General features: G+C 33.8%; 1 protein-coding gene across 2 annotated transcripts in view; it reads left to right on the top strand.

The window, feature by feature from the left end:
- The window catches only part of LOC138695859 (interleukin-1 receptor accessory protein-like), a 480,727-nt gene that overhangs the window by 440,819 nt on the left and 18,142 nt on the right, over positions 1-21,766 (top strand). For both annotated transcript variants that reach the window (XM_069820153.1, XM_069820152.1), the window contains 5 exons: positions 465-598; positions 6,561-6,725; positions 10,940-11,089; positions 12,629-12,786; positions 17,213-17,419. In XM_069820153.1, the coding sequence (XP_069676254.1) occupies positions 465-598; positions 6,561-6,725; positions 10,940-11,089; positions 12,629-12,786; positions 17,213-17,419 (814 nt within the window). The remainder of the gene's footprint in view (positions 1-464; positions 599-6,560; positions 6,726-10,939; positions 11,090-12,628; positions 12,787-17,212; positions 17,420-21,766) is intronic.

Genomic DNA, 21,766 nt, shown 5'->3' with positions numbered 1-21,766 from the left:
ATAATCTTATATACCGGTAAACAATATTCCAATACAAAATTATACATAATTTTAGTCTTCAAGAATGTATGAAAGAAAATTCACAAAAAGACTTAGGCCTACAATGAATGTTAGTTCATTAAGAAAGAAAAATTAATTTTGTGAATAAATGAGGGGCTCACAACCAGAGTGGACCAAGTCCATCAGTGGTCAGTTTGTGGATTAATACAATCTCGGATGAAGAAAACTTAGGTTTATTTATTGCCATAACAAACCAAGTCCATAACTCATTTCTTACTCCACAGAGGGCAGCATTTCTTATGGAAGGTGAACGTTGCTAAGCATGAGCCAGGAAATTTAAGACTCAATTTCTCAAAATTATTCCAGAAGGACTTGGTCCACTCTGGTTGTGAACCCCTCAAATGTAACTACCGGTACTAGTACTTTTGAAATTAATGTACCACATTTTTTTTTCTTTCTTACAGAGAAGATAATGAGATTTTGGGCTCACATCTATTGATTCACGGAGTGAAACAAGAAGACTTTGGTCAGTATTCATGCCACATTAGTAATACATGGTTCCAGAGTGTTGAAACAACTATTTGGCTACGGGAATATGGTAAGGATAGATTAGATTAGATGTGTTTTAAAATAGGATGAAAGCACGGCACTTTTCTCAACTTCAGTCAGTCATGAGAGTGAGATTTCATCAGAGTAGGGCAGTTTTGTTGTGCGGTCTTGAATTAGATTTCATTAGGAAGTGCAGTAGTGTTGTGCAATGGTGAGATATTCACTGCGTCGTCGTACATTCATCTTTAAGACGTACATCAAGTGCAGAAAGGAGATTTTAGAACACTTCTTTCCAAGGCAGCTCTTATTTCATCAAGTTTTTCTTCTGTACATAGATAGACAGATATATAGATTTATTCGTTCCATAATATTCTTACATTTGCTTTATAGCATAGAATAAAGAACATGTCCAATTCTTACATTTAACAATAAAATGCAATACATATAAAATGCAAATATGAAATATGTACAGAATTAATACCTTAATAAAAATAATATTTTATACAATGTAATATGTTTACCATTCAATAGTATTATAATATTTACACAGTACTGTGAAATGTCAAGAATTCATCTACAGAATAGAAAGTGTGAGATATTAAGTAATTTTTTTAGTTTTACCTTAAATAATGCAAGGTTTTGGCTATGATTCTTAATGTCTTCAGGAAGACTATTGAACATTTTTATCGCCATGTAACGTACTCCCCTTTGAAAGCATGATAAATTTGATGATGGCGTATGAAAATCATTCCTTCTGCGGGTATTTATACTATGTACCAGTACGGCTGAGTTAGTTGGAAAATTTTCTTTATTACATAAGAGGAAATTTATTGTAGAGTACCGGTATATGTATTGATTTGTTAAGGTTAGAATCTCTAATTTTTTAAAAATAATCTACATGATTCTCTAGCCTTTGCTCCAACTATTATTCTAATGGCTCTTTTTTTGTAGTAAGAATATATTTTTACTATCTGCAGAATTTCCCCAAAATATTATTCTGTAGGACATAATGGAATGAAAATAGCCAAAATATATTGTCTTTGAGATATTGCTGTTTAGAAATTGTTGTAACGACCTAATTGCGAAGCATGCTGAGCTAAGTTTGGGGGTTATTTCTTTGATATGATTTTTCCAATTTATTGTATTATTAATATGCAAACCAAGAAATTTGGTTGCTGATGTTTCTAGTAGAGGTATATTGTTGATAGTTGTGTCCAATGCTTCAGAGATTAAATTTGAAGTGGCTTTAAATTGAATTATGTTAGTTTTATTAATGTTTAATGCTAGTTTATTGGTTGTAAACCAGTCATAAATTTTAAGGAGAATTGTTTCTGTTTTATATTTGAATGTGGCAAAGTTCTTGTCTGTAATTATGATACTTGTGTCATCTGCAAATAGTATAGGATAACCTATTCCTTTTATTATGGGGCCAATAAACACATAACGTCTTCATTTTCTTTTCCAGTCAGTCACAGAACCTGTTTTATTAAACTTATCCACTAACTTTAATATTGCCTTTCGTGTTGGGTCTGGACTGCCAGGAAACTTACGTCTAAATGCTTGTCTTGTTCTGCCACACAACTTCCTGCACTTAAGGTAGCCTATATGTACACCCACAAAACGCAAAAAATGATGGAAAATTAGAATTTTCAAAATATAACTATTTTAATAGAGAATTTTCTCCCCTTTAATTTGATATAAGAATTTTCGATTTATGCCTTATGGTTTTTCAGATAAGTACCATTTTCCAAAATGCTGCGTCATCAGCCACAGTCACTTAATTTTGGAGTGATCTTCGTAGCAGTCAATCCCCTCGTCCAGCATTGCTTGTAAAATAAACTTCTTTCTAGTCCCGAACTAGATGCGTAGATATCTGAGCATGATCATTAGATTGAAAAAACTTTTTTACATAATGAAGTAATTTATAATCTTTTACTGTTAGTCATAAAACTGTAAATTTGTGTGTCAGTGATATTGTACGTCATTTTAATAAGAGTCCAAAAGTAGAAATTACAATTCTGAGGAGGATGGGCATAAACCCTGGTACAAACACCATCACAGGATTTGTTGCAACAATGGAAATAGAGACAAAAATGCCAAAAAAAAAAAAAACATTCAACACCTGAAGTTGAAACAAGGCGGAGGTATTTGAGAGGCAGAAAGAAGCTGAAACTGGACCGACATGAAGCTGCTTAAGAGGTGACATATGATGATGGAGTCTTCTAGGCTCTGAAAGTTTGTGCCTCATTTCCTGTAATTAGTAATTTTAGAATATTTAATTCTTTCAGACATGATATCTCAGCCAAATATGGTGATACCAAGAAGATATTGGTGTCATTTTGAAGCTTGAAATGTCCCCCAGTGCCTTGACAATGAGTAAAATAACATTAATATAATTAATAATTATCTATGGATTTTTTACATGATTTATGCAACATAAAATATTATTGTAAGTTACATATATGGTAATATTTAATTAATGTAAATAAAAATAAAAAATAGCTCTATGTCAGGCACTAAAGAATAGTTTTAGCTATAAAACAGTGAAAAAAACTGTGGCTCTATCTTAAAAACTGCATGAACTATCATGTTTCAAGTTGCATGTCAAAATTATAAACAATTGTATAAAAATTTTACAGAGCAAAATTATACAAAACAACTTTTTTGTACGTAAAGGTGTACATATACCTTGATGTACGATTTCAAAATGAGTGTACAATGATGCAGTGAATGTCTCACCATTGCACAACACTACTGTACTCTTTAATGTAATCTCACTTATGACTGCATAACACAACTATCCTCACTCACGACTAACTGCAGGCAGGAAGAGTGCCACTCTTTCATGGAAGGGAATGCCAGTGATTGCATGAGTTCAGGCTACCAACCAGTCAAGCAGTGTTTCAGGACTTTTAAACTGTCTGGACTGTACTGTCGCTTAGAATAAACTTCATCAGCATCAACGTCAAGGATGGGTTCTTTCTGGATTCGTAATCATACAATCTGCTATCATTTAACTATAAAGCGGAATATAAATAATTGATTAAATGGCGATCTTACTCGTGTTAATTATGTAAGCATGTGCGGCTTACAGCTCTTATGGTGCTATTCGACACCATCCTCAGAGCCTACTAGATCTCGGCGCTATCTCAACTTCGCTGCCTGTTGTGTGGGTGTGTTCGTGTGATGAAGAGTTGTGTCAAATAGTGTGTGTGTTCTGAAATTAATCTGTGTGTTGAGAATTTGATTGGGGTGTGTTTTAGTGTGTCTGTATATTTCATATTGTTCTAATTTGTTAAGTTTTTGGGTTGTATGTGTAGGATTTTCATGTCTGTATTTATGTTATTGTATGTGTGGTTAGCATTAGTTATGTGTTCGGCATATGTAGATGTATTGTGTCCTCTGGTTATTGCTTTAATGTGTTCTTTGTCTGTGTACAGACATACTAAAACACATCCCAATCAAATTCTCAACACACAGATCAATTTCAGAACACACACACTATTTGACACAACTCTTCATCACACGAACGCACCCACACAACAGGCAGCGAAGTTGAGATAGCGCCGAGATCTAGGATGGTGTCAAATAGTACCGAAACAGCTGTAAGCCGTACATGCTTACATAATTAACACGAATAAGATCGCCATTTAATCAATTATTTATATTCAAGTGTTAAAAGTAGTGTACGAAAGATTCAACATGGATAAAGCAGAATATTTTTTTGATGGTTTATTATTTCAGGCATCATTCAAAATGGAACACAAAAGTAAATATAAGTAATAATTAACTTTTTGGCCATTTGTGTATTGTTTTTGTTAAAATATAATAATACTGTTCATTTTTAAGATTATTCATAAACAATTTTTGTTTATTTGTAACGCAACACTTGTTATATTACCCGTTGTGAAACAGCAATCACTTGTAGTACGCAGCGCGCCGCTGTTACGTCACCTGTGCAATATGATCACCCTCTTATTCTAATCATAGACAATGTTTTTTTCTCTTTGGCACAGAATAACAACATAAAATCGCAGCACCTCTGTTTACATTTCACATACAAAATGGTCACCTAGTATTTATTACATTTAACAGTATGATTCAATAATGTACTGTAGTTGTAAAAGAACTGTCTGAAGTATTTACGTACGACAAATAACTTTTACGTTTATGATACTGTTGAGTAGTATTAAGTCTAGCTAGCTGAAGCTGGCCGGTTTTAAGTTGCTCATTCTGTACTTAAGAGTTGAAATTTATTTAATTAATTTATTTAATTATTTATTTAAACTGGTAGAGATAAGGCCATCAGGCCGTCTCTTCCCTTCTACCAGGGGATTACAACTACAATATTAAGAATTCAATTACAATTAATATTAAATTTACAAATACAATAAAAATCAAAGTACTAAAAGATTAACTGATTAATAAAGGCTAGACAGTTTATTGTAAAAGTTAAGAAGAGAGAAACACTTTTTTTTTTTCATTAATTAAGTAAAAATTAAACCTACTCTACGCAGTAAGAAAATGCTTAATAAGTTTGCTTTTGAACACTACTGAATTCCGACAGTCTCTGATGTCACTGGGTAGCGTATTCCACAAGCACGAGAGCGAGATTGTGTATGATGATGAATACGATGATGTCTTATGTGTTGGTATGGCTAGTATGCGGCTATTTTGCGTGCGTGTAAAGTGATTATGATATGATGACAGGTAACTGAAACGGGAGGCAACGTAGGTAGGTGTAAAGGTATGAAGGACTTGGAAAAGGAGAACAAGAGAATGAAATTTTCTACGTTCGTTAAGCCATAGCCAGTTTAGAGTTTGGAAGGATGAGGTAATGTGGTCAGCGCGACGGACATTGCAGACGAAGTGAACACAATAATTATGAACATGTTGTAATTTTTGTGACTGGTTGACATTGAGGTCAGTCAGTAGAAAATCACAATAATCGAAGTGGGGCATTACTAGTGTTTTCACTAGTATTTTCTTGAGTGATAGCGGACGGAATTTTCGAATGCTGTTTAAGGAATGTAGTATGGAAAGCACTTTTTTGGTAATATCGGTTACTTGGTTATTCCAGTTTAAATGCGTATCAAAGTAAACTCCAAGGGATTATTGTGTCGTTTAACTTGACTGGAAGAGCAGGAGTAACCTTTCATGGTGATATATAGCCTATGTGAAGAATAATCAATTATAAATTGTAAGGAAATAATATTGTGTCACTAAGAAAAATTAGAAACTCAGGACATACCAGTACTCCAGTGTTATCATTAGAAACTCTTTGTATTAAATTTTCAAAAATAATTATATAGCCAAATAAAAATAACATTCTTAGTTCAAAGTAAATAGATCTCTGTCATTTAACTTTGTATGTAAAAGTACGTTGTTTAATAAGTTTTGACCTTTTATTTACATTTTGCAAAATCTAGTACATGTTAAAAAAAAAAGGACATTTGCTTGTGTCTGTGTACAGTAGTGGCAAAAAAACCGGACCGACGGAATAATCAAAGTCCCCGAAATGAGCCACTGCTCATGCCACGCCTGCATTCACAAGATAGCGAGTAATCTATTGAAATTGTTGTAGATTCGACTGCTGACGTAGCCCATTTCGAAAGCCATTAGGAAATAAGCTGGTAAACTTCATGTTCTAAAAATAATAAGTTAATTAAGTAGTAAAATATCGCTTCAATCGAAAAGTATTGGGAATAAATTTGAATAAGGAACAAAAAAAAGTTTCCTTCCCAGGCAGGATTCGAACTACGAAAGTCTTAGTTACCAGTCTATCGTGCTGTCACTGTGAACAAGGCTCTGAAATCAGCTACAAGAGTCAGTCCGGTTTTGTGCCACTACTGTACATATTCATTCTTAATTTTAGTTCTTCGTATTATTTCTTATACATAACATTTTCTCATATTTTAATTAAACAACGACCATTATGACTGCTGACATCAAAATATCAGTGAAATGGTGTAAGCTTAATGGTTTAAAAAATCGAGTTTCTTCTGTTTCAGTGCCATATCAAGAGGAGGGTCCAGACAAGACAGCATATAAACAGATTCTGCTGGTATTTGCAATAGTCATCCTTTCTCTTATTACACTGGTTGTTCTTTACTTGCGTTTTGGATTGCAAGTTCGTGTTGTTTGGAAAGACTCTTTCTGTAAACAAGAAACCAATGGTAAGTAAGCCTGCAATAAAATGTTTTCTTCAAATCACTTTCAGAATTTACATTTGGTGTCTCTTGTTAGGAGAAAAGGAAGAATTTGTATAAGTATGAGACTCCATTTTGTAGTCATACCGGTACATCCCTTTTATATACTATACAGGGTGTTTCCGGACTAGTGTTACAAACTTTCAGGGATGATGGGGAAGGGCACATGTATCAATTTGAGATAAGGAACCCTGGTCCGGAAATGACTGAGTCGAAAGTTACAAGCAAAAATATTTGTGTGAAAATGAAATAATTTTATTCCTCTGTACACCTTATTTATGTGTATTTATCTGTACATCTTACACATACTATATTCATCTGATGTTGTTTACATTGTCTACTTACAGTATTCCATTGAGTGCGTTGTCTGAGGGGTGGGGACAGGAAACTACACTAAAGCAATGCAGATAGCGTAATGTTAACGGACATGGTCGGTCCTGATATGCACGTCTGTAGACAACAGTGTATGTATACAAGTTGCAATGTCCAGTCGATTAGTCCTAGTGAAATGGAGGAGTACACGAGAGCGGAATATGCAGACCTGATTTTCAAATACGGATGAGCCAATGGGAACAGTAGACAAGCTCACAGATTGTATCGGGGCAAGTACCCACGTAGGAGACATCCGCCCATATCGTTTTTCCACGACTGTTCCGAAGGTTAAGGGAAGGAGGGCACGTGGTGCGAAATTACAATTCCATTTCCACACAACTATTTTTGCTTATAACTTTCGACTCAGTCATTTCCGGACCAGGGTTCCCTATCTCAAATTGATACATGTGCCCTTCGCCATCATCCCTGAAAGTTTGTAACACCAGCCCGGAAACATCCTGTATATGTGTGTGTGCATATGTACGTGCAGTGTTTGCTCACACAATCGGGTCAGGCTTTCCCATGCCATTATTTTATCATTTCTTTATTAATCCATCATCATCATCACAGTATAAAGTACATGCACCTACCTGTACAAGAGTACAGTCGTAGAAATAATTTATGCAGGGGCGATTTCTCAGGGCATGCTATGCTTGCTGCGCAAGCCCAATATTTTCGTAGAATGTGTATTTCTCAAAATGGGATTACGTACATTAAAATTTATTTTGCTTTTTGGAATATTGTATAGGCGTAATACCATCCACAGGTTGCACACCGCAAGTATCGCAACGCTTGCTCGTTTCTCGGAGCTACAGGAAAGACGTAGAAACAGCGAGAATATGATGCGCGCGCAAGTGCCTTCCTCCTTGGTCCGTCCTAGGCGCACATGCTTCTGTTATGTGTTGATTGAAGCTCTGGTCCGAGAGCTACACCAACAACTATTTAACGTTACTCAGAACAGTATTGAAAGTGGGAATGTGCTGTGATTTGCGAGTGCAATGTAATTGAATCGGTCGGAGCTAAAAGGAATTAAGTCAAAATATGAAGTTTTGGGTTATGCAACAATTTGAACAACTGATGTCATGCGCATCGAACGGTGGAAGAAGGAACTAAGACTTTTAAATATTCTTTTGTCTTCTATAATATAAAAATATAATATTTGTGTTATTAGTGGAATATTTTTTGCTTCTCCTGAAAAGTTGTCAAAAGTGACTTAATTCCTTTTAGCTCCGTCTAATTCAATTGTATGAGCGGAATGCATGTAGTATTAATTCTTAAACATTAATTTGAAGCATTGCAATGAGTTCGGAATTGTATTTATTGAAACCTTATTATTAAATACATTTTCCCGAAGGACTATTCAAGAGAAGACAGACATTATAGAGAATATGTGCCCTCGTTCAGTGCAGCTCAATACAACAATATGCATTGGTTGGCAGGTTCGAAAAACTAAATAAACTGTTTTGTTGGCCATGTTTGTTATATTATATCGAACTTCTACATCTCATAAGCGAATATGATCCACGACTCATAATGATTTCATAATTATAAAATAAATTATTTATGTGGGTCTGATTATTTGTATTAATTATGAATTATTATATCCTCCCATCTTCCCCTATGAATAAAAGAGCAAGCCTAACTTTCGTGACTAGCATTCGCCCCTGAATTCATGGCACATAGATATTTTTGAAGCCCCAAAAAGGTGGCATTGCACATGATCAGAGGAGGAGCAACTAGATTCACAAGCAAACCACTAATTGAGGTAGTAACATCCGCTCTGTTTCGTTGTATGTCGTCCCTAAGTAGCTAGAACAAGTGCTAGATAAAAGAATTTAGCTTAAATAAGTAGTACGATAAAAACTTTTTCACCACCAAGAGTCGCGCCATCAATTGTTTCTAAGACTGTACATGGTACATCATAGGCACTATTCATGATGGCAAAATAATCTATAGTTATAGCGCATTAATCCTACATGAGAACACATGAGTCGAAGTGATTATTTAGCTACTCGACATTGAATGGGAAGGAAGAACTCTTTTGACAGACATTTAAATTGACACTTATCATAATACTGTAATAAAAGTTATGTAACAACTTCGTGATTTATGAAATCCTGTTCACTTACATATCCATATCCTGTTTTGTAATATAAATAATTGAACTTATGTACAGTATTACTGAACATAAAAATATATATACGAATTACATACCAATATGGTATAACGTAATTTAATTGTCAATTAAATTTTAAAAAATTAGGTTTTGGTTATCAATTTTTTTTTATTAACAACTAGTATTACATAGTTTTCGAGAAAAAAGACTGATACGGGTGTCCTGAAACACCTGGTATATATAATTATTGTATAAGTGTAATAATGACACAGGCATTTTTTATTATACAGAATGAAGCACAAGTTAAAATTTGTTATAAATTGGATGGCTGTGAAAAAAGTTGCGTTTAAAAGATTTTATAAGAATATTCATGAATACCTGTATTTATTAGAACATATAGTATAATTAAAAAAAAATCTTTACGTACATATATCGTGTAATATTAATAAATATGCAGTATCATAATAATAATAATAATAATAATAATAATAATAATTATTAAACTAGTGTACCGGTATGTATGAAAGACCTATTAGAGATAAACACGTTTCCATACATTTGGGGACGATAGGACGAATTTTTATTTTGCCTTTTTTTGCCTATTTTAGCTCCCGTTGCCTATTTTAAGGTTAAATACCTTTTTTTTTAGCCTTTTTACGTCGTTATTGTACATTTTCTATATTTTTAATGCATTTAAAATAAACCGCAGATAAATTATATCAAAAAACAAAAAGAACAGTTGTACAAATTAAAAATATATATTCATCTCACACAAATATTTGCTGAGAATCTTATTCTCCTGCAATACATATGTTTCCAAGAAATCGTAAACTTTTCTCCCCTACCGGTTCCATGTTTTATGTCACTTAACAAAGATGTTTGAACAGTATAACCCTCAGTGCTCAGGTCACTTCGGGGTCTACCAGCGAAAGAAAGGGGATGAGGGAAGTATTAAAAGCAAGTCTCCAGGTCCTGTTACTGTTGTCGCTTGCACGCACAAGTCACGCATACTTTGAAGTCTCTAATCCCTTCTCACATCCCTCTTTTTGAGACAATACAAGTCGGTTTTTCCTGATCTCTGAAAGAAAGTAGAGACAGTCCTTCTGAAATAAGTTGTTTTAAGTTTGCTCCAATCACTTCAGTAGAAGTAGAAAGATCTTTTTCCACCATGAAAAACATTCTCTCTGACAGGTGGCTCACCATGACAGTTGACAACTTAAAAAAGCATCTTGCTGTGACATATAACCAAGGAAAGTGAGTACCATATGGGATAGTTTAATAAGTATTTGTCTATTTTTTTCTGTTTCTATGATTAATAAATGCCTATTTCACTGCCTATTTTTACTGTTTTTAGTGTCTATATGCCTGCCTATTTTAACCAAAATAAATGCCTAAACATCCGGGCTCTAATAATAATAATAATAATAATAATAATAATAATAATACACAAAATTTAAAATACCGATAATGTAAATTGTACACAATTTTAATAATGATCTCCCTCCTTGATAAAATTCTGCATACGCCAGTGCTGTGCTTAAGTCTCAAATTACAGATTAACCTACAATAACTTGTCTTTTGAGTTAGTTTTATAAACTAGATATATTATTTATTGCATTTAAATAAACTCTTCAGGTCCCCACAGTATTTAAACTAATCTCTGAATATTTATTCCTGTTGTGTTCTGTTTCAGATGGCAAGGAGTGTGACGTGTTGGTGTGTTACGACGATAAAGACTCTGATTTTGTCCTTGGAGTGTTGGTGCCAACACTAGAGACACGGTATGATTACCGTTGTTGCACGCATCATCTTGGCTCGATTGGTGGGAATTTTGGTACAACATGTAAGTTCATTTTGGTAATAATCGAAATAGTCTCTGCAAGCAATCTTACATCGGCAATCAGCTTTATGTGTAAAATATTCTATAGTTTTGTATAAAAACTCGAAATAAAAAATTACAAAATTTATATCATTACATTCCGGTTTCGAATTTAGAATAGGTACTCAATTAATATTCTTCCACATGATTTAAGTGGTAGTGTTTCTAGCTATATAGAGTGAGTAAAAAGTATGGAGCAATGCTTGTAACTTTCTTATTTCTAATTTTATGAAGAAACTATTTATACAAAAGTTGTAGGGTATCATAGAAGGAATTTTTTGAACATATTTTCAGATACTACTGGGTGTTCATTTCAAAGTGTGTCATGACGTCACTGTTGTGAGTCAGTAATTTGAAGCGAGTTTCAGCTTTTATGTCAGAGAAGTTGCCTATTATTCAAGGCGTTCAATCTGAACTTGAGAACGTGTACGGTATAATTTGAACGTCGTAGAAACAGATGGCGGTCTGTAAAGTCTGTGTGCTACCATAACCTCTTTCGAACCCTTTTGCGCGGGCAAGTCGTATGCAGGGTATTTGTTATCATCAGTTGCGTACGGCAACATTCCACAAGACAAATCAAATGTTCCGTGTCCATGTTGACCGTCCAAGTTAATGTCAACAAATACTGTATGTAAGTAATCGTCTTAACCCTCTCGCCATATCCCGACAGTAAGAAAAAAACTCATCTCAGTACTTGTTTCCAAACAGTTCACATTCCTGCCACTACCAGTGTTACCGTACGTATCGGTACGTACTCTTCAGAAGGAATGCCATACTTGCTAGGCAACTTCTCTGGCACATAGGTAATACGCCTTTGCAGAAGTGTAGGAAGATTGAATTCTCTATGCTCATCGGCTAGCCATATGACGGCATACAGCGAGCCTTGACACATTTTGAACTGAACACGCAGTATGCTTTACTAGTATGTGGTTGGTCAGTTTCTAATGCCAAACATTTGACAATTAGACCATTAGCTGGCTTTATTTGTACGCATTTTCAATATTTACACCTCGCACTACTAGACAAATAAATTTTAGAGAAACCGCACCTCACCTTTTCACCAACAAGCTTGCAAATTCCATGCTGGAAATGGGCATACTAGCAGACATATTCTTACACCACATACAACAGACATACATACTAAACAAAGACAACAACAAACACGCAGATAACATCATATATTGGCACAGATACGTAGATGACATACTAATACTATACAAAGGAAACAAAAGACAGATCCAAAACCTGCATCGACACATAAAATACACCCAAAGCTACATGATTTTTATGCATTACCTTGTTGAAACTGCATTAGTTTACCTCGTTTTAACCGTGACAATGCTTTTTAGTTTCTGGCTATTGTATTATGTTTCTGTTTTGTGAAGGATTTTAGATAAGGGCGCAAATAGCCATAGTAGCTGACGCGCCCTTTTTAAACTCCACTAACTAACTAACTTGTTGTTGTTATTAAGCACTGTATTAATTTTGGTAATTCCTGAACAGGGCCTGCTGTGCTTAATGGACCAGCCCAACGCAGCCGTCGCCTGTTGGCTGTCCTCTCTCCTGCACTTCTTCATGACAACTGGACGAGTGTTGCTCTCTACCAGGCTCTTCATACTTTACTAACGATCCATTCCAGGATTATTTGTATAACGCTGCAGGTATAGATCATACAATAATTTTGTCATTTGGTTACAGATTGAAGGAAAATTGGGGTAATTAAATGGTGTAGATATATTTTTTATGTATTGGATTTAATAATAAAATTTATGAGTCATGGATGACTTCTTTGTTAAGGGTTTATTACCTCTCAACTTTTATTCTCTTTAAGGTATTACATCGACTCTAGAAATGTCAGATTTCTTCAAAATTTTGGTAAATAATGTTTTACGTCATTTGGAAGCTCATTTCTTCTAGTTTTCAAAAATATATAGGCCTATCTTTTACCCATTATCTATGCAATTTCATAATTATTTGGGCATTTATAATATATACTATACTTTCTATACCTTATGCCTTCTTCAGTGTCTCTTTTCTCCTATTTCACGTTTTCCGACGGATAAAAAGTAGACTTCCAATTTAGCAAAAGACTTCATTGAGGTAGCAAATTAAAGCTTAAACATGTGGCTAAGTTGTAAATTAGAATTATTATTTTCCATCGATAATATTATTTTATCTAAAAAATATACAAATATATGTATATTTTTTTTTCTAAAGTGCTTATATAATGTGGCATATCTTTTGAATGGTTCATGATAAATAAATAATTTTAGTATGTAACATTCTCCATATGTAAGAGATCATTTTGGCGAAAGCAGTTTTACCCTAGGTCAATTTCTAATGGAGTTAGGTCGGTTCAAAATTGTATTAATTTAAAAAAAATGTTTCTTTGGGCTACAAATTCGATTTTCAAGTTTGACTTATATAAATTGCTAGTTTACACCCAAGAATCATGTCACCAAAGTTTGAAAGACATTAAGGAAAAACTGTGGATTTTTATCCTAAGAGTCGATGTATACTGGTGACCTGGACATTAAAAATTATTGTTGTTTAGTCAACTGTCCAGAGACAGGTTTGAACCTCATAAGTGACACCAATAAGGAATCACTCACGAGGCAACTAAGCCACGAGATAATGGGCTAGGTTGCCAGTTCTTTTCCCTCTTCATTGCATACATCGCTGACTAGTAACATATTACACTAATCAAACTTCAGATGTATACAAACAATTGTTCTTCAATCAATCAATCAATCAATCTTTATTACAGTCATGAGCATCCTTGGATGCTATAGAAATTGTCAGTAAAAGATTGCAATGAATAACATATATACATAAGTTACAAACAAAACTAAAAGAGAGATTAAAATGAATTATTTACATTTAGGCCTATATTAAAAAATTAATTTAGGCTATAAAAAGTATTGCTAACAAGCCACTGTTTGAATGCAGCTTTAAATCTATTCAGATTTAAGGGGAGTCCGTACACTGAATTTTTACAAAAAATGAAATTTCGGTTTTTATCGTTTTTCGGTAGTTTAATATGTGTAAAATGATAATGTGACTTTATTTCTTCTAATTGTCAGCTTTTAGCCCTATCTTCAGCAACAATATTGTAGTAATTCTTAATGCAAAAAATGCTATCAATGAATTTTTTTTTTGTCTTTTTGGCAACCGTTCAGTGGAATTTTAAATTTATTTAGCTGATTCTATACATAAAAGTATGTTACATATGCCCTATTTTTCCTACATTTGTATCTTCTATCACTTCTGAGAAAAGTGTTTCCAAAATTGAGGAATTTAACATTGCAAGATATGGAAACTTTGACACCATTTTTCTGCACTTTCTTATTTTTGTGACATTGGTGCACTTTTCTCAGGAAGTATTGTATCCAGAAGGCTGAAATTAATACACAATATCAGTGTGATGGTATTTTACACAATAGGTTAAAAAAAATAGGACTATTTCTAACTTCAGCAAAAATAAAAAGGAATTTTGTAATAATTCTTAACACAAAAAATATTATCAATGAAAATTGTCTTTTGCCACTCTCTCAGTGGAATTTTAAATTCATTTAACCGGTTGTGTACATTAAGGTATGTTACATATGCCCTATTTTTTCTTCATTTGTGTCTTTTACCCCTATTTTTTTCTTCATTTGTACCTTTTATAACTTATGAGAAAAGTGCACCCCAAATTTGAGGAATTTAACATGGTAAGATATGGAAGTACAGTCTCCCCTTAAATTGTGGGCTTCAGGCGGTAATTTAGTAAACATGTTTAAAGCCACAGTTTTAAACCACCTTGTAGTTACATTTAATCTTGCAGTGGGCACATCTGACATCGTCAAGTGAGCTGTACTGCCTGATAATAATAGATGTATATATCAGCCAGAACCTCAATTAGAGGTATTGTCGGACCATCGAATCTATGCCCCTTCAGTGCTGTCGTCGTTCTTGGAAAAGTTAACGCCTCTACTCACCCCATTCCACCCGTTTCTCTCCCACTACGTCAAACAGCAGGCCACGAAACTTGTCGAATAGGAATGTTGCCAAACTTCCGTCAAACAGTGTCATGTCTCTTGAATATTGCTTATAATAATGTACGGTTAATTATTACTTATTCATAATATAATTTAAGTACGTCTAATGACGCTGATTGACTTATGCAAAATGCTATTACTTGCTTAATAATATTTCTTTCACCACTCCGTGCTACAGTATTCATGTTGAGTTGACAACACTGGACTGCAAGTGCAAATAAACTGTCCCGTAAGAAGGCTCAAAATTGAGAGTAGTGGGGGAGAGAAAGAGAGAGGGATAGAAAAGAGAGAAATAGGAATACAGGGAGAGAAATGAATTGCCGAGGCTGAAAAGGAATTAAGGTTCAGTTCGCATATCTTACGGGGGCACAGATCCGATGGTCAGACTATATAGAAATAATTATGATTGTTTATTTTGTTGAGTTATATTATAACTAAGATTCTTCTTTGTTTTGACTAAATATTTGTATAAGACACTGTAATGTGAATTGCTTTTAAAAGATATCACCTCTGTCCTTAAATTAAACATCTTTAAATTTATGTAGGCTACATATTTTTCACAAAATATTATAGTTGTAGTTTTAACATTTTTTCACAATGATAAATCAATTCAGTAGAAACAAAAGAATGCATTATGAATAAAATATAATGGATAAAATTAGTGTCATTAAGTGTAGAAATCTAAAACAAAATTAATTTTGAAAATTAAAAGTTTAGTTTCTAATGCTCCCGGAATTGGAGTTCATCCATTTTCCTTCTGGCTTCTCAGTACGTAGTAATTTACAAGTTGTGTTTAAGTATCACCTTGGATCTTCGGAATGGCTTTATACTGGAGGAGGTGATCCCTTTTTTATTATAGATTCTGGCTTCTTTTATACTACACATTCAAAAGAATTGTAGAATTTGATTTTATGGAGGTGGGCTGCATGGCTTTCGTGACCAGTGACTAGTTGAAATAAAGTAAAAGCAACTGTATTGCTCCTTGAAAATTCTGGAATAGCTTCTACCAATATCTTCCAGGACTTAAATTAAATTAAATTAAAAGTATGGTATAAAAACTTAAATGTGTTTTGAGTGCTCATTAGAATCCTATCATATGGTTCCATATACGTCTGTGGATTTATTCCAGATTTAGAATATGTTAAAAATTAAGTTTACGTGACAATAAAAACACTCTTTTATTCACGAAATAACGAAGTTTATTTAGGCCTATATAAAACTTATTAATTATAAATTAAAATTTTACCGTCATTTTGTTCTTCGATCATTATTTCATTCATAGCCTCGTCCAATAAGATAGAAGAAATTGCTGTAAACAGATAGACGGAGTGCTCAAAATCATTTTTTCAGCAACACGTATGTTCTACTTCATATAATGAGAAAGTAGATAGATAGATGGATTTATTGAGTAATATTATACATACAGATTTTATATTATCATAATTTTCTCTAAAATCCAATCCACAGGTCTTCTGACCGTACGTGCTTTGTACCCAAAACAAGTCCTCCTTTGTAGGTTCCCCCCCCCCCACCTATGATTACATCCAACTGCTCTCTAAAAGAACACACATATTAAAATGGAAATGGCACAATAAAACACATTATATAATATATCCTAACCTAAAAGACATAAAAGTGTACAGTTGGGTGGATACTATTATCCCTTAACGCGTCACAAACTTCAACAGCTGAAGTTCTAATCTTTCTCGCCTTCAAGAGGAACAATCCAGTCTTTTGTTCCCATTCTCTATTCCCCAAGAGGTCAAGACATACAAGCGAACTCCTATTCTGACTTAGCATCGAGGGTGGTAGATATTTTCTCCGTACATGTTCCAATTCGACACACGGTAATAAAATATGTTTATAGGAATCCTTTTCTTTGCAAAGCAGACGAAGACGCTCCCCTTAATAAAGCAGAATATTATAAAACTAAAAGCTTTCACATTATATACTTCTCTAAACAGGAATCTTTGACATTACTACCCATACCATGTGATATTAATAATTCCAAACTGATGACGGTATTAATTGTAGTGTTCTTCCTTAGCCCCTACCAAAGTGTGACCCAGCAAAGAATGCACAAGGTGAAAGCCTTCCTGCCCTGCTTCGTGCAGTTCATCTTGTGGAGTGGAGATCAGAGGGTCATTGTGTGGGGACTGGAGAAAGAAGTCGAGCACGGAAGAGGTTCTGGGCCTCAGTTCGCCTTCACCTCCCACCACACAGACGTAGCAGACAGGCAGTCAGTCCCAAGCAGGTTCGTAAGGCATTGTACTTCTTCAATTCCCTTCTGTTTGTACGTGAAAATGTTTCAAATCAAAATTCTATACAACATATGTGAAATCCAACAAAAATAAAGCACCATGGCATGGAACATTTAAAATAACAAATGAGAACAAAACAAAATAAAGCAATATACTGTGAAATACCGTAAAGTGGGGCTATTCCGAAAGGTTTTTTTAATTTGTTTTTTTGTTATAAATTGTTCTGAGTATTTTTTTTCAGTAATTTCAAGTAGGTTGACCTTAAGATGCTATTCATCAAAATATTTATTTTTTTAGCCTTCATAGTATTTGAAGAAAGAAATAAAAGGCACCTTTCAGAAAATCCCCGTGGTTGGGGCTATTCTAAAACTACATTGTTTTTATATGCAGAATGCTTGTAGATGCAACCAGGAGCTATCATGAAAATGTTTACTCATAGATTATTTTATTCTTATTAATTTGAGTATAACAGTATTTTCTGTTTGCAGTAGGCCTAATAATGAAATCAAAAGGAAGGCCATTTCTACAAAAGTTTTCTTACAAACACCTTTTTACATTTTACAAATTTATCAGATTACCAGGAAACAATTGGCATTCATTCAGTCCTCTCTGTAGAAACTCAAAAGAGTTTCATATCCATGGTTTAAGAATTAAAACAGAAAATCAATGTCCCGAATTTAAAAGAAAACTTACAAATTAAACCAAACCCTTTAACTCTATTAAATATAGAGTATAATCTAAATTTAACACAAGAAATACTGAAATCAGAAGTAAACACTGCAATAATGAAACAATTTGTCTTTAGAGACAATTAATATTAGGTACCCTCCACAAAATTGGCTTCATTTATACACCGATGGATCCTTGATCTCCAGGGAACAAAGTGCCGGTGCAGGTGTTACGTGCTGTCTCTTCTCACTTTATAGATCTCTTGGATATGGAGAACAAGTTTTGATGGAGAAATCACTGCAATAAGTGAAAGTCTCAGGAATCTTCTCTGCCACATCAATAAATTTAAAATTGCAGTTATATTGTCAGACTCCAAAGCAGCTATTCTATCAATAGTGTCCAGACACACACCTTCATCTCACATAGCAGAAATAAATAAAATGCTCTCTCAACTAATAACACTCAATAAAAGAATTATATTCCAATGGATACCATCCCATTGTGAAATCCTGGGAAATGAGAATGTGGATGCTTTAGCAAAGAAGGGCAGCACTGCTACTTACAGACCTGTTACTAAATCTACATATTACTCTGTGAAAAGATTTATTAAATCTACATACTTAGACTTCAACAAACAAAATTTGATAACACAATCTCAAGGGAAAAAATGGAACTCTCTGCATCATAATCCACAGTTAATTCCCGATTTACCACGAAAATCGTCTGTAGCTGCATTTAGTTTGGCAACAGGCCATGATTGTTTGGCCAAGCACCTGCATAGAATTGGAATATATCAGTCCCCTAACTGCTCATTGTGCAACTCAAACCAAGAAATGGATTCGGAACACCTCAAAATCTGTGCTTCATTGGCTGGTCATGATAATATCTTTGAAAAATATTGGAGTGCAAGAGGTCAAATGACTTTATTGTCAAACGCCTGGCATTAGAAAACAACAACAACAACAACATATTCCATGTAGATCAAAAATAACGAAAAATTGGAGCTGTTTTCAGAATAATACCATAGTTTCAGAATAACCCCACTTTATGGTATTTCATTTAATTCCATGTCTTTTATGTAAAGATTAATCAATAATAACCAATAAATCCATGGTTTTTATTATGTACCAAAAAGTTTTAAAATGATGTTCACAAAGTGTAAGCGTGAGATTATAGTGTAGAATTAGAGCTATGTTGTGTATTTCTATCGCTTATCTTTTCAGCACTTGTATTTCTTGGCTTAAGTGTAATTTGTGCATATTTTTCTACTTGTCTTATTCAGATTTTCATGTTGGTACTATAATTCATATGGAAACGAGTTAGCTCAAGTCAGTACCAGTAGAGCAACTAGCTACGGACTGGAAGGATGCAGGCAGACGCAGGAGATTTTTCTCTTCCTCATAACATTAGAACGACTCTCTGGCCTACTCAGCCTCCTATCAAATGAGTACCGGGGGTTCTTTCCCTCGGGATAAAAGATGCAGGAACATGACGCTGATCACACACCTCCTTCTAGTACCAAATTTTGTGAAAGTATGAGGTCTCTGATTTTTTTGGCATCAGGCACTTTAAGAAGTGAATCTCGCTTCCACTGTGATTCATTTATACATCTATTTTTTATGTTTGCAGCCTTTTTTATTTTTTCACAGTATTCTTACTCTTCATTACGTACAGCATAATATATAATTCGCACCTAATGCACTGCTAAAAATCATACTTAACAAAACATTTATCTTCATTGTTCTATATACACTTTTAACACTTATACAGGGTGAGTAAAAAGTATGGAATAATGCTTGTAACTTTCTTATTTCTAATTTTATGAAGAAACTATTTATACAAAAAGTTGTAATAATAATAATAATAATAATAATAATAATATTTATTTGTCAGAAACGGTGTACAAGGCCTGGATGTGACATCGTCAGGTTCGATAATACACACACACGCACATGCACAAACAAACTTAGCACAAATAAATATAGACAAATAAACAAATAATTATGAGCAAATAAACATACATAGTCAAATAAACAATCACTGAGAAATAAACAAAACAAACACTGAGAGATAAACAGAGTATGCTGTAGGTTAACACATTTATATAAGGACAAAAGGTATAATTAAAATACAAAGAGACAAATTAAAATATAAAGAAGGGGTTACATTTCTAAAATGCAATATTTATATCACACTCCATGAATTCATTCACTGAATAGAAAGGTCTGTTCAGCAACCATTTATGTATGCAGGACTTAAACCTATTTATCGGTAACTTTCTCGCCTCCAATAGTAGCTTATTAAATATATTTATGCCATTAAAAAAGCAGGTATTTGAGCTCACACTCAATCTGCACCTTGTGTAACCTAATTTATCTTTATTTCTAGTGTTGAAGGAATGTATATCTGATCTAGTCTGATAAAGATGTATGTTGGATCTAAGGAATATCAAGGTTCTGTAAATGAATAGATTGTAAACTGACATTACCTTTAACTCTGGAAATAGTGGTCTACATGATTCCTTGGTATTTTTATTGAATGTTACTCTCAGTGCTCTTTTTTGTAGTAATAAGATGCTATTGACTCCTGTTGCACTTCCCCATATATGAATTCCATAGTTAATGTGAGATTCAAACAGTGCAAAATATACCTGTCTGAGGCCTTAACTTCCTAAAAACAAAAATTACCCTCGACAATTTAGTACATATACTTTCTATGTGTTTGTGCCATCCTAATTTTGGATCCAAATAAAAACCTAACAGTTTAACATAAGATATTTCATTATTTAGTGTGTTGGGGAGGCCTAAGATTAGTTTCTGGGTTTTTTCTGCATTAAGCATTAACTTGTTTAAGTTGTAGTGTATCAAAGAAGGAATATTTTGAATATGTTTTCAAATACTATGCTTTTCATTTATAAAGAATGTGCCAATGAGTCTCTTTTTTTTTTTTTTAATAGCACCATGTACTTATTTCTCCATTTGTGGATTCTCCAGGTCTCAGTACGTACAAAATCATATTTTTTTGCCATTTATAAACTATTCTTTTGTAAAAATTGCCTCTTTTGATGGCAATGTATGTGTACTGAATAAAGGAAAATTTTAATGCTTCAGTACATCAATTTGAGGAGACTTTGGATTAAACAATTGCAGACAAAAGCCAATAGAAACAAGTGAAAAACTAATAAAAACAATTGAATAACAATATTAATATTATTTAAACTTACAATTAAAAAAAAAAAACACATTGTAAGATACGCACCATTGAAATTTAACTGCAATAGTAATGCAATACATGGATTTTAAAGCAAGAAAACTCACTAAAACCAAAATTAGCAGGGGCGATTTCTCAGGGCATGCTATGCTTGCTGCGCAAGCCCAATATTTTCGTAGAATGTGTATTTCTCAAAATGGGATTACGTACATTAAAATTTATTTTGATTTTTGGAATATTGTATAGGCGTAATACCATCCGCAGGTTGCACACCGCAAGTATCGCAACGCTTGCTCGTTTCTCGGAGCTACAGGAAAGACGTAGAAATAGCGAGAATATGATGCGCGCGCAAGTGCCTTCCTCCTTGGTCCGTCCTAGGCGCACATGTTTCTTTTATGTGTTGTTTGAAGCTCTGGTCCGAGAGCTACACCAATGACTATTTAACGTTACACAGAGCAGTA

Source organism: Periplaneta americana, chromosome 3 (genome assembly GCF_040183065.1).
Source record: "Periplaneta americana isolate PAMFEO1 chromosome 3, P.americana_PAMFEO1_priV1, whole genome shotgun sequence".
Lineage (NCBI taxonomy): Eukaryota > Metazoa > Arthropoda > Insecta > Blattodea > Blattidae > Periplaneta > Periplaneta americana.
Note: the sequence above shows the minus strand (reverse complement) of the source record. Positions and strands in the feature narration are given on the sequence as shown.